General features: G+C 45.1%; 1 protein-coding gene across 1 annotated transcript in view; it reads left to right on the top strand.

The window, feature by feature from the left end:
* The first annotated feature begins 3,856 nt into the window (after positions 1 to 3,856).
* Positions 3,857 to 20,144, top strand: part of slc49a3 (solute carrier family 49 member 3) — a 39,846-nt gene continuing 23,558 nt past the window's right edge. Inside the window, exons 1-4 of the mRNA XM_078564033.1 lie at positions 3,857 to 4,034; positions 7,628 to 7,847; positions 9,439 to 9,515; positions 9,622 to 9,759. Of these exons, the coding sequence (XP_078420159.1) occupies positions 3,933 to 4,034; positions 7,628 to 7,847; positions 9,439 to 9,515; positions 9,622 to 9,759 (537 nt within the window). The 5' untranslated portion in view covers positions 3,857 to 3,932. The remainder of the gene's footprint in view (positions 4,035 to 7,627; positions 7,848 to 9,438; positions 9,516 to 9,621; positions 9,760 to 20,144) is intronic.

Below are 20,144 nucleotides of genomic sequence, written 5' to 3'. Positions count from 1 at the left end.
TCCCTAATTACCCCCAAGCAGATGGTTGTGAGCCATTTTTTCAATAGCTGCAGACCATCTGATGGCAGTCGTCCCAAATGCTGTTAGGGAGGGAGTTCCAGAATTTTTGACTCAGCAGTGAAGAAGGAATGGTGAGACATTTCCGAATCAGGATGGTGTGTGACTCAAGGGAACTTTGAGATGGTGGTGTTCCCATGCACCCATTGCCCTTCTAGGAGGTAGGGGTCATGAGTTTGGAAGGTACTGTCAAAGGAGCCTTGGTGAGTTGCTACAGTGCATCTTGTAGTTGGGGCACACTGCTGTCACTGTGTGCTGGTGGTAGAGAAAATTCATGTTTAATTAAGATGGTGGGTTGGGGTACTGAAGTAGCAAGTTCCTTTGTCCTAGATAGTGGAGTTTCTTGTGTTGTTGCAGCTGCATTTATCCAGGCAAGTGGAGAGTACTCTCTCCTCCATCCCCACCCCCTTTCCGATCCTGTTTCCCCCCCCCCCGCCTCTTTTCCAATAATTTATATAGATTTTTCTTTTCCCACCTATTTCCATTATTTTTAAATGTATTTCCATCCATTGTTTTATCTCTACCTTTTAGCCTATTTCGATCCCTTCACCCCACCCCACCCCCACTAGGGCTATCTGTACCTTGCTTGTCCTGCTTTCTACCCTTAATTAGCACATTCCTTAGATAATATCACCACCTTCAACACCTCTTTGTCCTTTTGTCTGTGGCATCTTTTGGTTATCGCCACCTATCACAGACCCTCTATCCAGCTCTACCTGTCCCACCCTCCCTTAAACCAGCTTATATTTCACCTCTTTTCTATTTTTACTTACGGACTCGAAATGTTAACTGTGTTCCTCTCCGCAGATGCTGCCAGACCTGCTGAGTTTTTCCAGGTATTTTTATTTTTGTTTTGGAGAGTATTCTGTCACACTCCTGACTTGTGCCTTGACGGTGTAAGGGCTTTGGGGAGTCGGGAGGTGACTGACTAGACATAGCCTAACACACTGCCGCCCCAAAAATAAATGACTGCCATGATGTTTTGGTGGTGTTTTTATTTTTCTAACTTGTCAAATAAATTATATATTTGGAGCAATGGGTGATTTTAGACAATCCCTGCATTAATAAACTGACAAAATCCAAAAGTGTCAGTGGTTTTACAATTTCTGGGGATTATTCCTCCAGTTCCTGGTAGCTTTCTGTGCAGTTAATAAAACATTTGGCCTGCAGCCTCCATACCAATGCTACCAAAGCAGTTGTTATAAAATGTTCAGTTTAAATTTCAATTTAAAAGTTCAACCCTTGAAAATACAGTGAAAATAGTGTTTGAAACTAGGAAAAATGAGTATGGAAAGGACTCGATTTGGATTGCTCCTAATGACTTGGCACATATCCAGAGGGCCAAATAGCCTCCATCTGTGCTGTATAATTCTGTGGTTCAGTATCCAAAAAAAAAAAGCGCTGTCGATGCTGGAAATCTGAAACAAAAACAGAATATATTGGTTAAAATTTCTGTGTTCACAAAAGAAAATAACAAAAAACCTCCCAGAAATAACGGAGAATGAAGGGACTAGTCTAAACAAGGAACTGCAAGATATTAATGCAAATTTTAAAAAAGTACCAGAGAAATTAATGGGACTGAAAGTAGACAAATCCCCTGGACCTGATCTACATCCCAGTGTTGAAAGAGGTGGCTGTAGGGACAGTAGATGCATTAGTGATCATCTTTCAAAATTCTATAAACTCTGGAATGGTTCCTGCAGATTGGAAGGTGGCAAATGTAACCCCGCTATTTAAGAAAGGACGGAGGGAGAAAACTGGGGACCTACAGACCTGTTAGTCTGACATCAGTAGTAGGGAAAATGCTGGAATCTATTATAATGCATGTGATAACAGGACACTTAGAAAATAAAGGTAGGATTGGGCAGAGTCAACATGGATTTATTAAAGGGAAATCATGTTTAACAAACCTGTTGGAGTTTTTTGATGATATAACTAGCAGAATAGATAAGGGGAAACTGGTGGATGTGGTATACTTAGATTTTAAGAAAGCTTTTGATAAGGTCCCACAAAAGAGGTTAGCAAACAAAATTAGAGCACATAGGATTGGGGGCAATATACTGGCATGGATTGAGAACTGGTTAAAGGACAGGGTGAGTGATATTCAAGTTAGCAGGCTGTGACTAATGGGCTACTGCAAGGATCAGTGCTTGGGCCCCATGTATTCACAATTTATATCAATGATTTGGATGTGCGGATTAAATGTAATATTTCCAAGTTTGCAAATGACATGAGACTCAGTGGACAAGTGAGTTGTGAGGAGGATGCAAAGACATTTCAAGGGGATTTGGAGAGGCTGAGTGAGTGGGCAAAAAATTTGGCAGATGGAATACAATGTGGAGAAATGTGAAGTTATCCACTTTGGTAGGAAAAACAGAAATAAAGAGTATTTCATAAATAGTGAGAGGCTGGGAAGTGTTGATCTTCAAAGGGACTTGGGTGTCCTTGTTTGAGTCATTGAAAGCTAACATGCAGGTACAGCAAGCAATTAAGAAGGCAAATGATACATTAACCTTTATTACAAGAGGATTTGAGTATATAAGTAAAGATGCCTTGCTGCAATTATAAAACGCCTTGGTGAGAATGCACCTGGAGTATTGTGTGCAGTTTTGGTCTCCTTACCTAAGGAAAGATAGGGGGAGCGCAACGAAGGTTCACCAAACTGATCCCTGGGATGGAGGGATTTGCCTATGAGGAACGATTATTAAATAGACTGGACCTTTATTGTCTGGAGTTTAGAAGAATGAGAGGTGGTCTCAGTTAAACATACAAACTTCTTACAGGGCTCGACAGGATAGTTGCAGGAAGGATGTTCCCCCAGGTTGGGGGTTCGAGACCAAGGGGGGACAGTCTCAGAATAAGGGGTAGACCGTTTAAGACTGGGATGAGGAGGAATCTCTTCAGAGGGTGGTGAATCTTTGGAGTTCTCTGTCCCAGAGGGCTGCGGGGGCTCAGCCATGGAGCAAGTTCAAGACAGAGATCAATAGGTTTTTACATATTAAAAACATCAAGGGCTATGGGAAATTCCAGGATAATGGGGTTGAAGTAGGTGGTCAGCCATGATCTCATTGAATGGTGGAGCGGGCTGAATGGCCTCTTCCTATTTCTTATGTCTTATGTTCTTAAAACTCAAATGAGTTGGGCAGCATCAGTGAAAAAAACAAAAGGTTAATGGCTCAGGTATAGCCCTGACAGGTTCTCCATTTTGCATTCTTGTTTCAACCCTCAGCATCTGCCCTGGTACAGTTTTATACATTTGTGGAGATATGTTTAGATATTGGCTGTATTTCTAAATTATTGCCTGAGGATTATAAATTCCAAATGATTTTTGTTCATGGGAGTTCCCCCGAACCTTGAAAGTCACAGGTTTTAATCATTTTGTTAACTTTCAAACTTGAGGGTCCTTGCTTTTCTGTATATGTTGAACATTTGTACAAGTTAATGCTAGTGGCCTATCACCCCTGTTCTCCACATTGAACCTCTGCATAGAAATTTAGCAATTTTTCTATTTCTGTCGATTTTCCAACAACAAGACATCCTGCAAGGTCACAAAGCACTTGAGTTTTACAATGCTTGTAATGGTCTTTAGCTATTGTAATCACAGGCAGTAATTTATAACTACAGGAAATTTCAATCAGTCTGGAGCCAATATGATGCCTTTTTGCTGTTTGCTGATTCATAGGCAATTTCTAATCTGGCTAATCAGCAATTGTACTTTAATGCAGTGTAGTTCTCTGACAATGTGTTGTAATGCTATAATGTTCACTCTGCACTTTTTCATGTGGTGAAGTTTATGTAACTATTTCTGTTCATTTCAGTGCTGGTTGACTTTTGCACCAATTGCGGATCAGACAGCCCAGTATTTCCACATTTCCATGGATCAAGTTAATTGGTTATCAATGATCTACCTCGTTGTTGGTGTTCCCTTTGGCTTTGGGACAACATGGATACTTGACATGCTTGGACTTAAAACTTCAGTAAGCTTAGTTTTATATAATCTCCAGGTCTCTTGATGTATTTTTGACATAGTCAAGAATGCAACAACTTTGGTAACTGTTCTCTTCCATTAAATAAGTGACAAATACCCTAATTAATTATGGCCTACATCACCTCCCCAGGGTTTATCATGCTAAGTCTTTTAGGGTTGTTTTGTTTACAGTTTACATACATTGATATATGGTGATAAAACTTGTTGCTTTTCTGAGACTGCAACTAACTGGAGGAGGAGGCTCCACAAATATCCCCATCCTCAATGATGTGGGAGCCCAGCACATCAGTGGATGAGACAAAGCTGAAGCTCTTGCAATCATCTTCAGCCAGAAGTGCCGAGTGGATGATCCATCCCAGCCTCCTCCAGAGGTCCCCAGCATCACAGATGCCAGTCTTCAAGTTCAATTCACTCCATGTGATATCAGTAAACAGCTGAAGCACTGGATCCTGCAAAGACTATGGGCCCTAACAATATTCTGGCAATAGTGATGAATATTGTGCTCCAGAACTAGCTGTGCCCCTAACCAAGCTGTTCCAATACAGCTACAACACTGGCATATAACTGGCTATGTGGAAAATTGCCCAGGTATGTCCTGTACACACAAAGCAGGGCAAATCCAACCCAGCCAATTGCTGCTCCATCAGTTTACTGTCAGACATCAGCAAAGCGATGGAAGGGATCGTCGACAGCGTGAACAAGTGGCACTTACTCAGCAATGACTCTGTTTAAGTTTCGCCAGGGCCACTCAGCTCCTGACCTCATTACAGCCTTGGTCCAAATGCGGACAAAAAAGCTGAACTGAATAAGTGAGTTTATAGTGACTGCCCTTGACATCATGGCAACATTTGTCCGCACCTGGCACCAAGGAGACCGAGCAAAACTGGAATCTATGGGGATCAGGGGGAATAACTTGGCACTGTTTGGAGTCATACCTGGCACAAAGGAAGATGGTTGTGGTTGTTGGAGGTCAATCACCTCAGTCCCAGGACATCACTGCAAGAGCCCCTCGGGAAAGTGTCCTCAGCCCAACTACCTTGAGCTGCTTCATCAATGACCATCCCTCCGTTATAAGGTCATATTTAGGGACGTTCGCCGATGATTGCACAATGTTCACCATTCATAAGAATTTGCGATTCATCACATACCGAAGCAGTCTGTGTCCATAAGCAGCAAGACCTGGACAGTATTCAAGCTTGGGCTGATGTGTGGCATGAATGTTACTTGTCACTTAAGTATCAGGGAATGACCATCTCCAACAAGAGAGGATCTAACCATCGCCCCTTGACATTCAATGGCATTACCATCACTGAATCCCTGCTCTCAACATCCTGGGGTTTACCACTGACCAGAAACTGAACTGGACTGGCCATATAAATACTGTGGCTACAAGAGCAGGTCAGAGACTGGCGATTCTGCAGCTGACTCCCCAAAGCCTGTCCACAATCTACAAGGCACAAGTCAGGAGTGTGATGAAATACTCCCTACTTGCCTGGAGGAGTGCAGCTCCAACAACACTCAAGCTCCACACCATCCAGGACAAAGTTGCTGCTTGATTGACACGCCATTCACCACCTTAAATATTTACTCACTCCACCACCGACAGTGGCAGCAGTGTGTTCCATTTAGAAGAGGCACTGCAGCAAATTGCTAATGCTCCTTTGACAGAACCTTAAAAACCCGCAACCCCTGCCACCTAGAAAGAGAAGGGCAGCAGGTGCATGGGAACACCACCACCTGCAAGTTCCCTGCAAGTCACGCACCAGCCTGACTGGGAAATATATCGCCGTTCCTTCACTGTCGCTGGGTCAAAATCCTGGAACTCTCTCCCTAACAGCACTGTGGGTGTACCTACACCACATGGACTGCAGCGGCTCAAGAAGGCAGCTCACCCCCACCTTCTCAAGGGCAATTAGGGATGGGCAATAAATGCTGGCCCAGCCAGTGATACTCATACCTCGTGAAAGAATAAAAAAAACAGGTTGCACCTTTAAATTTCAGTGCTTTTGAGCTCTGAATAAAACACTTTTCATCTCCATAGCCTCCACTAAAACACTCGGGCCTGAATTTCACATTTCACACCCACCCTGAGGAACAAGAAAGAGGATTTTTTAAAATCCTGAAATTTGAAGTAGTAAAGCAACCAGGAATATGAGAGAATTAATGCCAGTGATATGGTGAATGTTGAGGTTGGTTACTGGATCCATCCATCTCTCTGAATTAGGTCACAGGATCTTCTGAGTCTGCTCGAACAGTCTGACCCTTAAAGCTGGTATGTCTGATGATGCAGCATTCTCTTGCTGTTGCACTGAAAAGCCAATCTAGATATACGCTGCATTCCTGGAGTGGGACTGGAATTCAGTCTGCTGACTTGAATGGTGCAACCAATGGAACAAATTGATAAGAAAACATAGGGAAGAATTTCCCTCTGTCGGGGGGGGAAATGCAGGAGCGGGCGAATGTGGGCGCGCTTCCGATCGGCGCCCCCGATCGGGGGTGTCCCGCCATTTTACGTGGGCAGGCCAATTAAAGTCCGCCCAGCGTGCCGTCCACCAGGAAGCGCTATGCGCTCTCTGTGCGGGCAGGGTGGGGGGATTCCCTCAGCCGAGAGTGTGCTCTTTCACACATGCACACGAAAGAGCGACTCATCTCCCTGAGGCTAAGTGCTGCCTCAGGGAGATCGGAGCCAAATTTAAAATTGGTGAAGGGGCAAAAATAAAATTTCCCTGACATGTCCCCTCATGTGACACTGTCACATGAGCTGGGACATGTCCATCACTTTTAATCAAACATTTGTTAAATTTTTTAAAACTCTCACGAAAGCTCATCCCGCCCGTGGATGAGGTTTGATGCTTTTTCTAAAGCCCACCAGGGCTCCCGGCCTGCCCACCAACCTTAAGGTTGAACGGGCAGGTCCATTAATTATTTCAATTACTTTTTAAATGGCCTCAATAGGCCATTGACAGGTCGGCGGGCACACAGCTGATTCAGCTGCGCTGCCACTGACCTGAAAGTTGAAATGACGCGGGGTGACGTCGGGAGTTCCGCCTGACATCATCCCACGTAATTTTTTGCGTCAACAAGCGCCCCCCCCCCCCCCAACCCCCCACCTTGCTCGCTGACCTAAATATCCCGGCCCTAACGATGGTGCTCACTTAATTTTCAAAGTATGTTTTCCCAACAAAATACTAATTCCAAATGTGAGCTATCTGTTACAAATAGGGTTGTACCTTTACACATATCAAATTTATTTGTGAAACCTTTGACTGTGCTAATTAAAATTAACAAAGTGTATAAATTCACAAAGTTTAATATAATTCCTGAATACTGGTGATTTCGTGCAATTTCCTAACTATAAACTAGTTTGTTTTTGAACGACTCAAGATTGTTGCGGATTATTATAGGTTGTAAAGTTGACTATTTTTTTTCAAAGCAAACAGAACATGTGTGGATTTAAAGCATAGAGGATATCGGCAGGCCCATCCAAAATTGTAAAGAAGTATTCCACTGCATATACACTTGGAAACACTAACTGACCACCACCTAATAATTCAATAATCCCTCTGATCTTCCGCACTGTAGTTGATCCTGAGCTCATGGCTGAACATGGCTGGTTGTGCAGTGCAACTCTTAAGTGTTGCTTTCTTCATACCTCAAGAAAGTTGGAAATTTCCTCTCCTGATGGTGGGCCAGACTTTTGGTGCATTGGCGCAGCCTTTGGTTCTCTTTTCTCCAACAAAATTGGCTGCTATTTGGTTTCCGGAGCAACAGAGAGCAACAGCAAACATGATTTCATCAATGGGTGAGTTGTTTGGCTTAGAATGAATACGATTCATCTTTCAAAAAATATCAGTGACTTTTCATTTGGATTGCTATGGACTATGTATAAGATCAGTCAACCGTCTGGGAAAAGCGCAGACTAGCCATCCGTTTTCTACCAAAGTGGAAAAGGCGTACGGAATTCTTGGCTCTGTATAAATCGAGGCATTGGCCACAAGAGCGAGGAAGTTATGCTAAACTTTATAAAACACTGATTGGGCCTTAGCTGGAGTATTGTGAACAATTCTTGACACCACATTTGAGGAAGGAGTTCAAAATCTTGCAGAGGAGTTTTATTAGAATGGTACCAGGAATGAGGGACTTCAGGTTCCTGGAGAGACTGGAGGAGCTGGGATTGCTTTCCTTGGAGCAGAGAAGGTTAAGAGAAGATTTAAGAGATCTTCAAAATCATTAACTGAATATACTTAAGTTTGTGGAGCAAGACCGGGGAGTGGAACTAATTAGTCGACACAGGCGATCCCACACTAACATTCCATACTGAGTGTCAGTGTTGTATGTTCCGTCTTGTCCTATCTCACTTTTGTTTATTGAGTTTTGTGGAGCAATTAAATGCAATATTCACTTCTACCCATTAGCTTAAAATTTTGTTTTGAGTTTCTTTTCCCTCATTCAAAAGACATTTTTTTGACTTAAGCTGAATCTTGGCTTTAACTTTTCTTTCCTGAGGTCGAGGTTCAGCCTGGATCCAACACTGTCCATTCACCTCTGAGACTAAAGTCCAAGTGCAGTCCTCATTAACTGGTGGAAGCGTCTGTCTGCTAACTGTGAGGGTTCTAAATAAGTTTGTCTGTGTCAGTTCAAATGTAGTTCCTATTGGTCATGGAACTAAAGCACAAAACTAAGAAATCAACAATAGTTAGCAATTTTGATAGATTTTATATGATTGGTTGGTGCGGGAAATGGGAAATAAATATACTGGCAGGATGAGATTTTTCTAGGCTGGACCTGTAGTAGGTTTTGAGGTGGAGTCGAGGGAGTTTTACTTTGCAGCTGAATACACCACAGCTAGTAGAGTACTTGCTGCTGCCAAGAGTACCTAAGATAGGAGGAGTTCTGTATAGTGGCACTGACAGCTGCTCCCCTCTTCAAGAAGGTCTCTTGTATAATGAGCAACTTGACACTGGCCAGGAAATATCCAGCTTAATATAATAGCCTAAATGGTCTTTTTGGTCCCCAATTGGCCCATCCCTCCTCTTTATTCTTCTAGACATTACAGGAAATCTCTGGTAACTCCTGTGGTGCTCTGTGTTCTTGTGGCTATATCAGGCAAGGATATTAAACGATGTGTCCCTCTGCTTGAGCATTGAATGGTTGGACAATTTTCTTTGAACAATGAGCAGCACTATATTTGTGAATAAACTACGAACTACATTGCTTTCTCTGCTATCTTAATAGAGAGATTAACTAATATGTTTAATGGCTCAAAATAGTGCATAGGAAAATCCTAAGCAAATATATAAACATTTTTCCACTAATTTCTGATGTAGCAACTGCAGTTTTACAAGTGATTGGAAACATAATAATTGGGTTTTGTTTCCTCCCTGGCGATCTAGCCAACCCGTTGGGTATTTTGTTTGCCAACATACTTTCCCCTCTGTTGGTGAAGGAGCCGTCTTCAATGCCAATGTTGGTAAGCACATACAAAACCCTAACCCTACAGATTATTATTTGAAATGCACCTGCCATATTCCAGAGGGAGTTATATTCTTAATTTGGTCCGTTTGTTACATTTTCAGCTGGTAGTGTATGCAATTCCTGCGGCGATTGCATGTCTTCTTACAACAGTGGGGATTCGTAATAAGGTGCCTCCAACACCTCCATCTGTTGGTGCAGCCAATTCTACCTCAGAGCCCTTTTTCACAGGAATGAAGATGGTAAGTAATTATTACCTCGAGTTTGGAGCGAATGTTTCTGACAGCTGAAGCTAAGAATTGACAATACTTAATGAATAAATAAATGAGGTGAGAGAAAACAAAGTGCAAAATTGCAATAAACTGATGTGAAGATGAAGTTGTTTTGAAATTCTTTAAAGTACATGCAGATTTTCTACTTGAGCTTCTCTTTCTTGTATTCCATGCTATATCTGTTCATGCTTTCCCCCCGTCACCTGTCACAATTTATATATCGCCCATGAATGAAGATTTTCTGCACACTGTTGTCTTTATTGTTTTTCTTTTTCTGTGTTCATCCTTCTCAAACTGCGAGATAAGCCCTCAGCCAACTAGAGACAGTACAAAACCCTGCACCGATTGCATGTTTCAGGTATTTCGAACACTAAAGTTGCCTAAGAATCAAATGATTTCCAGGCCCATTCAGCTTTTTATTCTCTAAACAGAAAATTCTGGAAGTACTCAGCAGGTCGGGCAGCACTTGCAGAGAGTGAAACAGAGTTAATGTTTCAGGTCAATAACCTTTCATCAGAATAGTTTCTTATTGTGCTGCCTGACCTGAGTATTTCCAGTGTTTTCTGTTTTCAGATTTGCAGCATCTGCTTCATTTTGCCTTTTGTGTCATCTCTTTATGATCAACAGCTCCAAATGTTAAAATGTGACTTATCACATCACTTTGGAAGTATTCCGACGATGGCAGCCTTCTGTCTCACAAGACGATGGTGGTCAACTCTTAAGCATTGCCTGGTGTGGCTAAGGAGCTGCACTCTGGCCTGACAGTCTCTGCTGTATTTGTTTCAGAGGACGACACTGTGCTGAGAGGGTGCACAATTCACTGGCCTCTCTTCTCTGCGCCCATTGTTGGCCAGTTTAGCTTTTCGTTTCTGCTTGCCTCTTCCAATGCCCCTCCAAACAGTCAGTCTCCAGAGATCATGCCCATCAGCAAAGGCCAATTGCAACATGAAAAAGAATATGCCAAAGGGTGTCGGTCCCAGAACACTGCCCTGTTTGACCCCACACTGGATTTCAAATGGCTCCAATGTTGCCCCATTAGAGCTCGACCTCACCCATCACCTCATGGAAAGAGGAGATCACATTGAGCAGCTTCAGCCAGTTTTCTTCAGCAGCTTAAATAGACTGCCTCTGCTCACATGGCCAAATGCTTTGGTGAGATTGAGGAAGGCAATATATAGTGGTCTCCTTTGTTCATGACATTTCTCTCGCAGCTGCTGGACTGAGAAGATCATGTCAATTCTAGATCTTCCAGTTCTGGGACCACACTGGGATTTGGGGTAGATTCGTTCAGCCAAGATCAGGAGTCTGTCAAGGACAACGCAGGTAAGTACTTTTCCCGTGGTGTTCAGCAGGGATATGCCTCTATGTTTGTTACAATTGCTGCAAATGATCTTGTACAGGGTCACAGTCTTTGCATCTTGCACATTGAGGCACTGCTTCCTCTCTCCAGGAGAGACCGGGAAGTTTGTGCTGATGCTGTAGGAGTGCTGGTTTTCAGTGCTTGATGAGTTCAAGTGGAATAGCATCAGCATCTGAAGATTTGCCCATGGCGCGCAAGTCAATAGCTTTGCTAAGGTTTTCCACTGTGGACTCACTTTCCAGCTCTGCCATGAAGGGCAGGCTTTCTACAATGTCTAGAGTTCCCTTGGTGAAAGAGTGCCTCCTAGAATACAACTCCAGATAGTGTTCCACCCATCTCTCTATTTATTGCAGTCAGGGATGACCTCCCCACCTTTGTTTTCAATGCAGCCGTTTTCTTTGCTGATGAACATATTGCCTTTTTGATCCCTTCATACATGCTCCTGACATTCCTTGTCTTAAATACATCTGGATATTCTGGCAGAGGGCTAAACAATAGTCATTGGTGCACTACCTAGCAGTCTGATGGGCTTTACTTTGTGTGGCTCTTAGTGCATTTGGAGTTGTCTTGTTCGCGTCTCTCTTGTAATTAAAGAGAGCGGATCACTTGGTTTCAATGACCGGTCCCATCACTAATATTAGTCTTGAACCAGTCAGCACTTTTCCACTCTTCCTTCCCATATATTGAGGGTGCAGTATTGTGGATAGTGTTTCGAAGTATGTTCCATTTTGCTTCTGCACTGTGTGGGAATGCCAGAGAGTGCCTATTCAATCAAGTTATGGAACTGTTGGTTTTTATCTGGGTGGACAGTATGGCTGATGTTGATTTAAGGGCAGCATTTCTGCTTTGAATGAGAAATCTTCATCACCCCAGTGCGCACCAGGGAGTGATCTCTATCACAGTCAGCGCTGTGGTAACTGCATGTGTTGAGAATTCTGTTCAGGGAGTAACATCTGGTGATGATCAGGTCCAGCTGCTGCCAGTGCCCTGATCTTGGATGTCTCCAGGACACCTTATGACATGGTTTGTTCTGGAAGAAGGTATTAATTAAACAAAGCTCGTGGTAGCAGCAGAGCTCAAGTAGTCTCTGTCTCTTTCTTGTTTATCTTTCCCAGGCCATGATGCCTGAGGCAAGAGGATCATGCCATGTGGTCCATGTCTGCTCTTGCATTGAAACTCCCCAGTAAGCAAAGATGTTCAGACTTGAGATTCTGCTGATAGCAGTGTGAAGCTCCTCATAGAACTGGTCTTTTGCCTCTCGTGGACCACGTTGGTAGAGCATAAATACTCATGAGGGACTGGCCCTGTTTTTGAGTGGGTTTGAGATGAGAGGTGGATAGAGAGAGCACATTCTGAACCATTTGTGGAGAGTTCTGTCTTGAAGAGGAACAAATTCCTTATGGTGAAGCCTACACTTTGCTCACGCATTTCCTGTGAACTCTTACCTTGCCAAATGACCGTATAATGTTTTTCTTTTAGTGATCCGCTCTTGACAAGCCTGGTCTCGTCTTATGATGCTATGTTGATGTTCAGCTTATCACATTTCATGTTGATCGCAGCTGTCTAGTGCATGTTACACCAGGTGTCTTGTCAGTCCCAGGCGCATGGTCCTGACATCCTAGGTCCTGATGTTCCAGCTTGTCAGTCCCAGACACATGGTCCTGATGTTCTAGCTTGTCAGTCCCAGGCACATGGTCCTGATGTTCCAGCTTGTCAGTCCCAGGCGCATGGTCCTGATGTTCTAGCTTGTCAGTCCTAGGCACATGGTCCTGATGTTCCAGCTTGTCAGTCCCAGGCGCATGGTCCTGATGTTCTAGCTTGTCAGTCCTAGGCACATGGTCCTGATGTTCCAGCTTGTCAGTCCCAGGCGCATGGTCCTGATGTTCTAGCTTGTCAGTCCCAGGCACATGGTCCTGATGTTCCAGCTTGTCAGTCCCAGGCACATGGTCCTGATGTTCCAGCTTGTCAGTCCCAGGCACATGGTCCTGATGTTCTAGCTTGTCAGTCCTAGGCACATGGTCCTGACATTCTAGCTTGTCAGTCCCAGGCACATGGTCCTGATGTTCCAGCTTGTCAGTCCCAGGCACATGGTCCTGATGTTCTAGCTTGTCAGTCCCAGGCGCATGGTCCTGACGTTCCAGCTTGTCAGTCCCAGGCACATGGTCCTGATGTTCCAGCTTGTCAGTCCCAGGCGCACGGTCCTGATGTTCTAGCTTGTCAGTCACAGGCGCATGGTCCTGATGTTCTAGCTTGTCAGTCCCAGGCGCATGGTCCTGATGTTCTAGCTTGTAGTCCCAGGCGCATGGTCCTGATGTTCTAGCTTGTCAGTCCCAGGCACATGGTCCTGATGTTCTAGCTTGTAGTCCCAGGCGCATGGTCCTGATGTTCTAGCTTGTCAGTCCCAGGCACATGGTCCTGATGTTCTAGCTTGTCAGTCCCAGGCACATGGTGCTGATGTTCCAGCTTGTCAGTCCCAGGCACATGGTCCTGACGTTCCAGCTTGTCAGTCCCAGGCACATGGTCCTGATGTTCCAGCTTGTCAGTCCCAGGCACATGGTCCTGATGTTCCAGCTTGTCAGTCCCAGGCACATGGTCCTGATGTTCCAGCTTGTCAGTCCCAGGCACATGGTCCTGATGTTCCAGCTTGTCAGTCCTAGGCACATGGTCCTGATGTTCCAGCTTGTCAGTCCCAGGCACATGGTCCTGATGTTCCAGCTTGTCAGTCCCAGGCACATGGTCCTGATGTTCCAGCTTGTCAGTCCCAGGCACATGGTCCTGATGTTCCAGCTTGTCAATCCCAGGAACATGGTCCTGATGTTCCAGCTTGTCAGTCCCAGGCACATGGTCCTGATGTTCCAGCTTGTCAGTCCCAGACACATGGCCCTGACGTTCCAGCTTGCTGATCGACAAGTTGGTATTTTCTTGCTTTTTGTTTCCAGGAGGCATTTGATAAGGTGCCACATCAAAGATTATTACGGAAAATATAAGTGCATGGTGTAGGGAGTAACATATTAGCATGGATAGAAGATTGGCTGGCAGAAAGCAGTGAGTATGTGTAAATGGGTCTTTTACTGATTGGCAGGATGTGCTGAGTGGGGTCCCACAGGGGCCTCCACTTTTTCCGATTTACATTAATGACTTAGATGAGGGGAGTGAAGACATGGTGACTAAATTTGCAAATGTCACAAAGATAGGTAGGAAAGGATGTTTTGAAGACATGAGGTTGCAGATGGATATAGATTCAGTGAGTGGGCAAAGATCTGGCCAATGGAGTTTAATGTGGGAAAATACGAAGTCGTTCACTTTGGCAGGAAGAACAAAAAAATGTATTAAATGGAGGACAGCTGCATAATTCTGAGGTGCAGAGGGATTTAGGTGTTCTAGTACATGATTCACAATAAGTTAGTATGCAGGTACAGTGAGTAATTAAGAAGGTTAATGGAATGCTCTACTTCATTATGAGAGGAATTGAACATAAAAGTAAGGATGTTATGCTTCAGTTATACAGGGCATTGGTGAGACTACACCTCGAATACTGTGTGCAGTTTTGGTCTCCTTATTTAAGGAAGGATGTAAATGCGTTGGAGGTGGTTCAGAGAAGGTTCACTAGATTGATACCTGGAATGAGTGGGTTGTCTTATGAGGGAAGGTTGGACAGACTGGGCTTGTTTCCACTGGAGTTTAGAAGAGTGAGGGGTGATTTGATTGAAGTTTACAAGATCCTGAACATTCTTGACAAGGTGGATGTGGAAAGGATGTTTCCTCTTGTGGGTGAGTCCAGAATCAGGGGAGCATTGTTTTAAAATTAGGGGTCGCCCTTTTAGGACAGAGATGAGAATTTTTCTCTCAGAGGGTTGTGCGACTTTGGAATTCTCTGTCTTAGAAGGTGGTGGGGGTGGGGTCATTGAATATTTTTAAGGCAGAGGTAGATAGATTCTTGTTAGGCAAGGGAATCAAAGGTTATTGGGGTTAGATGGGAATGTGGAAATCGAAACACAAGATAATCAGCCATGATCTTACTGAATGGAGGTTAAGGGGACGAATGGTCTACTCCTGTTCCTATTTCTTATGTTTGTTTAACTTGTTTGCCGGTGTGATGGATTCTGTCCACTTGTTGAAAAGAGACCTGAAGCTCCAAGCACCTGATGAAGTAGAGCGCTCAAAGCTGTGGTGTGCTCCATGTGGGAAGCTGGGAACATTTCCAGTGCCTGGGACCAGCATGTGTGCAGGAAGTGTGTCCAGCTGCAGCTCCTGGAAACTCGAGTTTCAGAGCTGGAACGGCGGCTGGGGACACTGTGGAGCATCCGCGAGTCTAAGAGCATCGTGGATAGCACATTTAGAGAGGTGGTCACACCGCAGCTGAAGGGACTTGAGGAAGGAAGAGAATAGGTGACCAACAGGCAGTCCAAGAGAAACAGGCAGGTAGTTCAGGAGTCCCGTGGGGTCCCGCTCGCAAATCGGTATTCCATTTTAGAGGCTGATGAGGGCGCTGGTTCCTCCAGGGAGTGCAGACAGAGCCAAGCTTCTGGCACCATAAGCAGCCTGTCTGTACAGGAGGGGAGGAAGGGAGGAAGAGCAATAGTAATAGGGGATTCTATAGTCAGGGGAACAGATAGGCACTACTGTGGCCGTCAACGTGACTCCAGGATGGTGTGTTGCCTCCCTGGTGCCAGGGTCCGGGATGTCACTGAACAGCTGCAGGGCATCCTGAAGGGGGAGGGTGATAAGGCAGAGGTCATGGTACATGTTGGTACCAATGACATAGGTAGAAAGAGGGATGGGGTCTTGCATCAAGAATTCAGGGAGTTAGGCAGTAGACTATAAAGCAAGACCTCTCGGGCTGTAATCTCTGGATTACTCCCAGTGCCACGTGCTAGCGAGCTCAGAAATAGGAGAATAGTGCAGATGAATAATGGCTTAAGAGTTGGTGCAGGAGGGAGGGTTTCAGATTCCTGGATCACTGGGACCGTTTCTGGGTAAGGTGGGACCTGTACAAGCGGGAAAGTCTATATCTGAACCAGAGCGGTACTAACATCCTTGCGGGCGTGTTTGCTAGTACTTTTGGGAGGAGTTTAAACTAATTTGGCAGGGGGAGGGGACACAGAATGTTAGCAGAATAGGGACACATCATAATACAGTAAAACGATCAAGTCAGAGGGAGTACAGCTGCATTAAGCTTCAAGGGAGTAAGGCAAGGCTGGATGGCCTCTACTTTAATGCCAGGAGTATTACAGGTAAAACGGATGAGTTAAGGGTGAGGATTGACACATGGAATTGTGATATAGTAGCCATCACTGAGACGTGGTTGAGGGAGGGGCAGGATTAGCAGCTCAACATTCCAGGATATAGAATCTTCGGGCGAGACAGGGGAGGGGGTAAAAGAGGAGGAAGTGTTGCATTATTAGTTAAGGAGTCAGTTACTGCAGTAAGAAGAGATGCTATCTTGGAGGGGGCATCGAATGAAGCTTTGTGGGTAGAGCTTAGGAATAAAAAAGGGTCAACCACTTTATTAGGTGTTTATTATAGACCCCCAGATAGTCAGCGGGAAACTGAGGAACAAATATGTGCGCAATTTGTGGGGGTGCGTAAAAACAATAACAATAGGGTAATTATATTAGTTGATTTCAACTTTCCCAACATTAATTGGGATAGACGTAGTGTTAAGGGCTTGGATGGAGTGGATTTCTTGAAATGTGTACAGGAGAACTTTTTAGGTCAATATGTAGAGGGTCCAACAAGGGACGGCGCATTGCTGGACCTAATTCTGGGGAATGAAGCCGGACAGGTGGCTGAGGTGGTGGTGAGGGAGCATTTTAGCGATAGCGACCACAACATGGTACAGTTTAAGTTTATTATGGACAAAGAAATCAACAAGTTGCAAAAAAATGTTTTGGACTGGGGGAGAGTGGATTTTAGTAAAATAAGGCAGGATCTGGCCAAGGTAGACTGCGAACAGTTACTTGTGGGGAAATCTACAGAGGAGCAGTGGGGGGTGTTCAAAAAGGAAATGGGGAGGGTACAGACTCAACATGTTCCCTCTAGGGTGATAGGAAGGAGTAACAAGCCCAGAGAACCATGGATGACCAGAGATATTCAGGTTACGATGAGAAGGAAAAGAGAGGCTTTTAGCAGGTACAAGGGAAGCAAATCAGCAGAGGCATTAGTGGAGTACAGACAGTGCAGCGTGGAGCTTAAGAAAGCAATTAGGAGAGCAAAGAGGGGATATGAGAAAGCTCTGGCTGGTAAAAGTTGGGAAAATCCCAAGATATTCTATAAGTATATCAATGGGAAGAGGATAACCAGGGAAAGAGTAGGGCCCATAAGGGACCAAGGGGACAATCTATGGGTGGAGCCAGAGGACATCGCTAGAGTGTTGAATGAATACTTCACGTCCGTCTTCACCCAAGAGAATGAGGATAAAGGTATCGAACTCGGAGAGAGACTGCGAGGTTCTTAAGCAAATTGATATAGGGAGTAACAAGGTATTGGAGGTGTTGGCAGGCTTAAAAGTGGACAAATCTCCAGGTCCAGATGATTTGTGTCCCAGACTGCTGAGGGAGGCAAGGGAGGAGATCGCAGGGGCTTTGACCCAAATTTTTAATTCCTCTCTGGCCACGGGGGAGGTGCCAGAGGACTGGAGAACAGCTAATGTGGTTTTGCTATTTAAGAAGGGTTGTAGAGATAAGCCAGGGAACTACAGGCCAGTGAGTCTCACGTCAGTGGTAGGGAAACAATTGGAGAAATTTCTGAAGGAGAGTATCTATCTCCACTTGGACAGGCAAAATTTGATCAGGGATAGTCAGTATGGCTTTGTCAGAGGGAGGTCATGCCTAACAAATTTGACTGAATTTTTTGAGGAGGTGACCAGGTGTGTAGATGAGGGTAGTGCAGTTGATGTAGTTTATATGGATTTCAGCAAAGCCTTTGACAAGGTCCCACATGGGAGACTTATAAAGAAGGCAAATGCACATGGGATACAGGGTAATTTGATGAGGTGGATTCAAAATTAGCTTAGTTGTAGGAGACAGAGGGTGATGACAGAAGGATGCTTTAGTGTCTGGAAGTCAGTGTCCAATGGCGTACCACAAGGATCTGTGCTCGGTCCCCTATTATTTGTCATTTATATAAACGACATAGATGACTATGTGGGGTGTAGGATTAGTAAGTTTGCAGATGACACAAAGATTGGCTGGGTGGTTAAAAGTGAGGTTGATGTCTTGGGCTACAGGAAGATATAGATGGGATGGTCAAATGGGCAGATAAGTGGCAGATGGAATTTAACCCTGAAAAGTGTGAGGTGATACACTTTGGAAGAAGTAATTTGACAAGGAAGTATTCAATGAACGGCATGACACTAGGAAGTTCTGAGGAACAAAGGGACCTTGGCTTGTGTGTCCATAGATCTCTGAAGGCAGAGGGGCATGTTAGTGGGGTGGTGAAAAAGGCGTATGGGACACTTGCCTTTATCAATCGAGGCATAGATTACAAAAGTAGGGAGGTCATGTTGGAGTTGTATAGAACCTTGGTGAGGCCACAGCTGGAGTACTGTGTGCAGTTCTGGTCGCCACATTATAGGAAGGATGTGATTGCACTGGAGGGGGTGCAGAGAAGATTCACCAGGATGTTGCCTGGGATGAAACATTTAAGTTATGAAGAGAGGTTGGATAGACTTGGATTGTTTTTGTTGGAGCAGAGAAGACTGAGGGGCGACCTGATCGAGGTGTACAAGATTATGAGGAGCATGGAGAGGGTGGATAGGGAGCAGCTGTTCCCCTTAGTTGAAGGGTCAGTCACGAGGGGGCATAAGTTCAAGGTGAGGGGCAGGAGGTTTTGGGGGGATGTGAGGAAAAATTTTTTTACCCAGAGGGTGGTGACGGTCTGGAATGCGCTGCCTGGGAGGGTGGTGGAGGCAGTTGCCTCACACCCTTTAAAAAAGTACCTGGATGAGCACTTGGCACGTCATAACATTCAAGGCTATGGGCCAAGTGCTGGTAAATGGGATTAGATAGGCAGGTCAGGTGTTTCTCACGTGTCGGTGCAGACTCGATGGGCCGAAGGGCCTCTTCTGCACTGTGATTCTGAGATTCTGATTCCATGGTGGGTCAGTACGGGCTGCCTGACTTGAGGTAGGTGGCGGCTGACCACTAGAACACGATGGTCCCACCCACTTTCAGAGACAGTCTCTACGCCTGTCAAGTTGGGTTCATCAGTCGCAATTGTTGTCCCCCGTGCTGTGTTAATGCCCTAAGGCGCAAGCCAGGGCAAAATGTATGGAGATTCTGGGCTGTCAAAATGTCAGGGTCTCCCTCTCGACCTCCCCAGTTGATTCCAGGATAATACAAGGCATGTTCGGTACTAGCTTGGTTGCAGAAGTTGCCAGAAAGATGACACACTAAGACATCAATCCGACTCTGGATTCCACTGCAGATTTTTTGTCAGGGTTTATTCCCTTAGCCTTCAGTACTCGAGCTATCCACAAGGCAATGGAACTATTGCCCATAACTGGGAGTTTAGTTCATGATTGCCAGAGCGTGTCCACAAGCCAGTGAGTCTGCACACTGCATGTCTGGGGCTGAACCTCCCGAGTTCCTCTGAACCTTTACGTGGGGCCGAGAGGGACCCAGCTTCCCTGTCGCGCCATGAGGAGGCGCAGCTGAGGACTTGCTAATGGAGAGACTGTGTACTGACAGGGAGAGACTTACACATCTGGCTGAGGACTTGCTGATGCAGAGGCTGTGTACTGACAGGGAGAGACTTACACATCTGGCTGAGGACTTGCTGATGCAGAGGCTGTGTACTGGCAGGGAGAGACTTACACATCTGGCTGAGGACTTGCTGATGCAGAGGCTGTGTACTGACAGGGAGAGACTTACACATTTGGCTCTTTTTCACTTTCCTGCTAGCCAGTGGTGCAGGCTGAAAACAATAAGCAAACTAATAAACAGAAGAGAAAGCATGGCAACTCATTTCACCCACATCCTCGATACATCACATC

The sequence above is a fragment of the Cetorhinus maximus genome, chromosome 1 (genome assembly GCF_964194155.1).
Source record: "Cetorhinus maximus chromosome 1, sCetMax3.hap1.1, whole genome shotgun sequence".
NCBI classification, from domain to species: Eukaryota; Metazoa; Chordata; class Chondrichthyes; order Lamniformes; family Cetorhinidae; genus Cetorhinus; species Cetorhinus maximus.
Note: the sequence above shows the minus strand (reverse complement) of the source record. Positions and strands in the feature narration are given on the sequence as shown.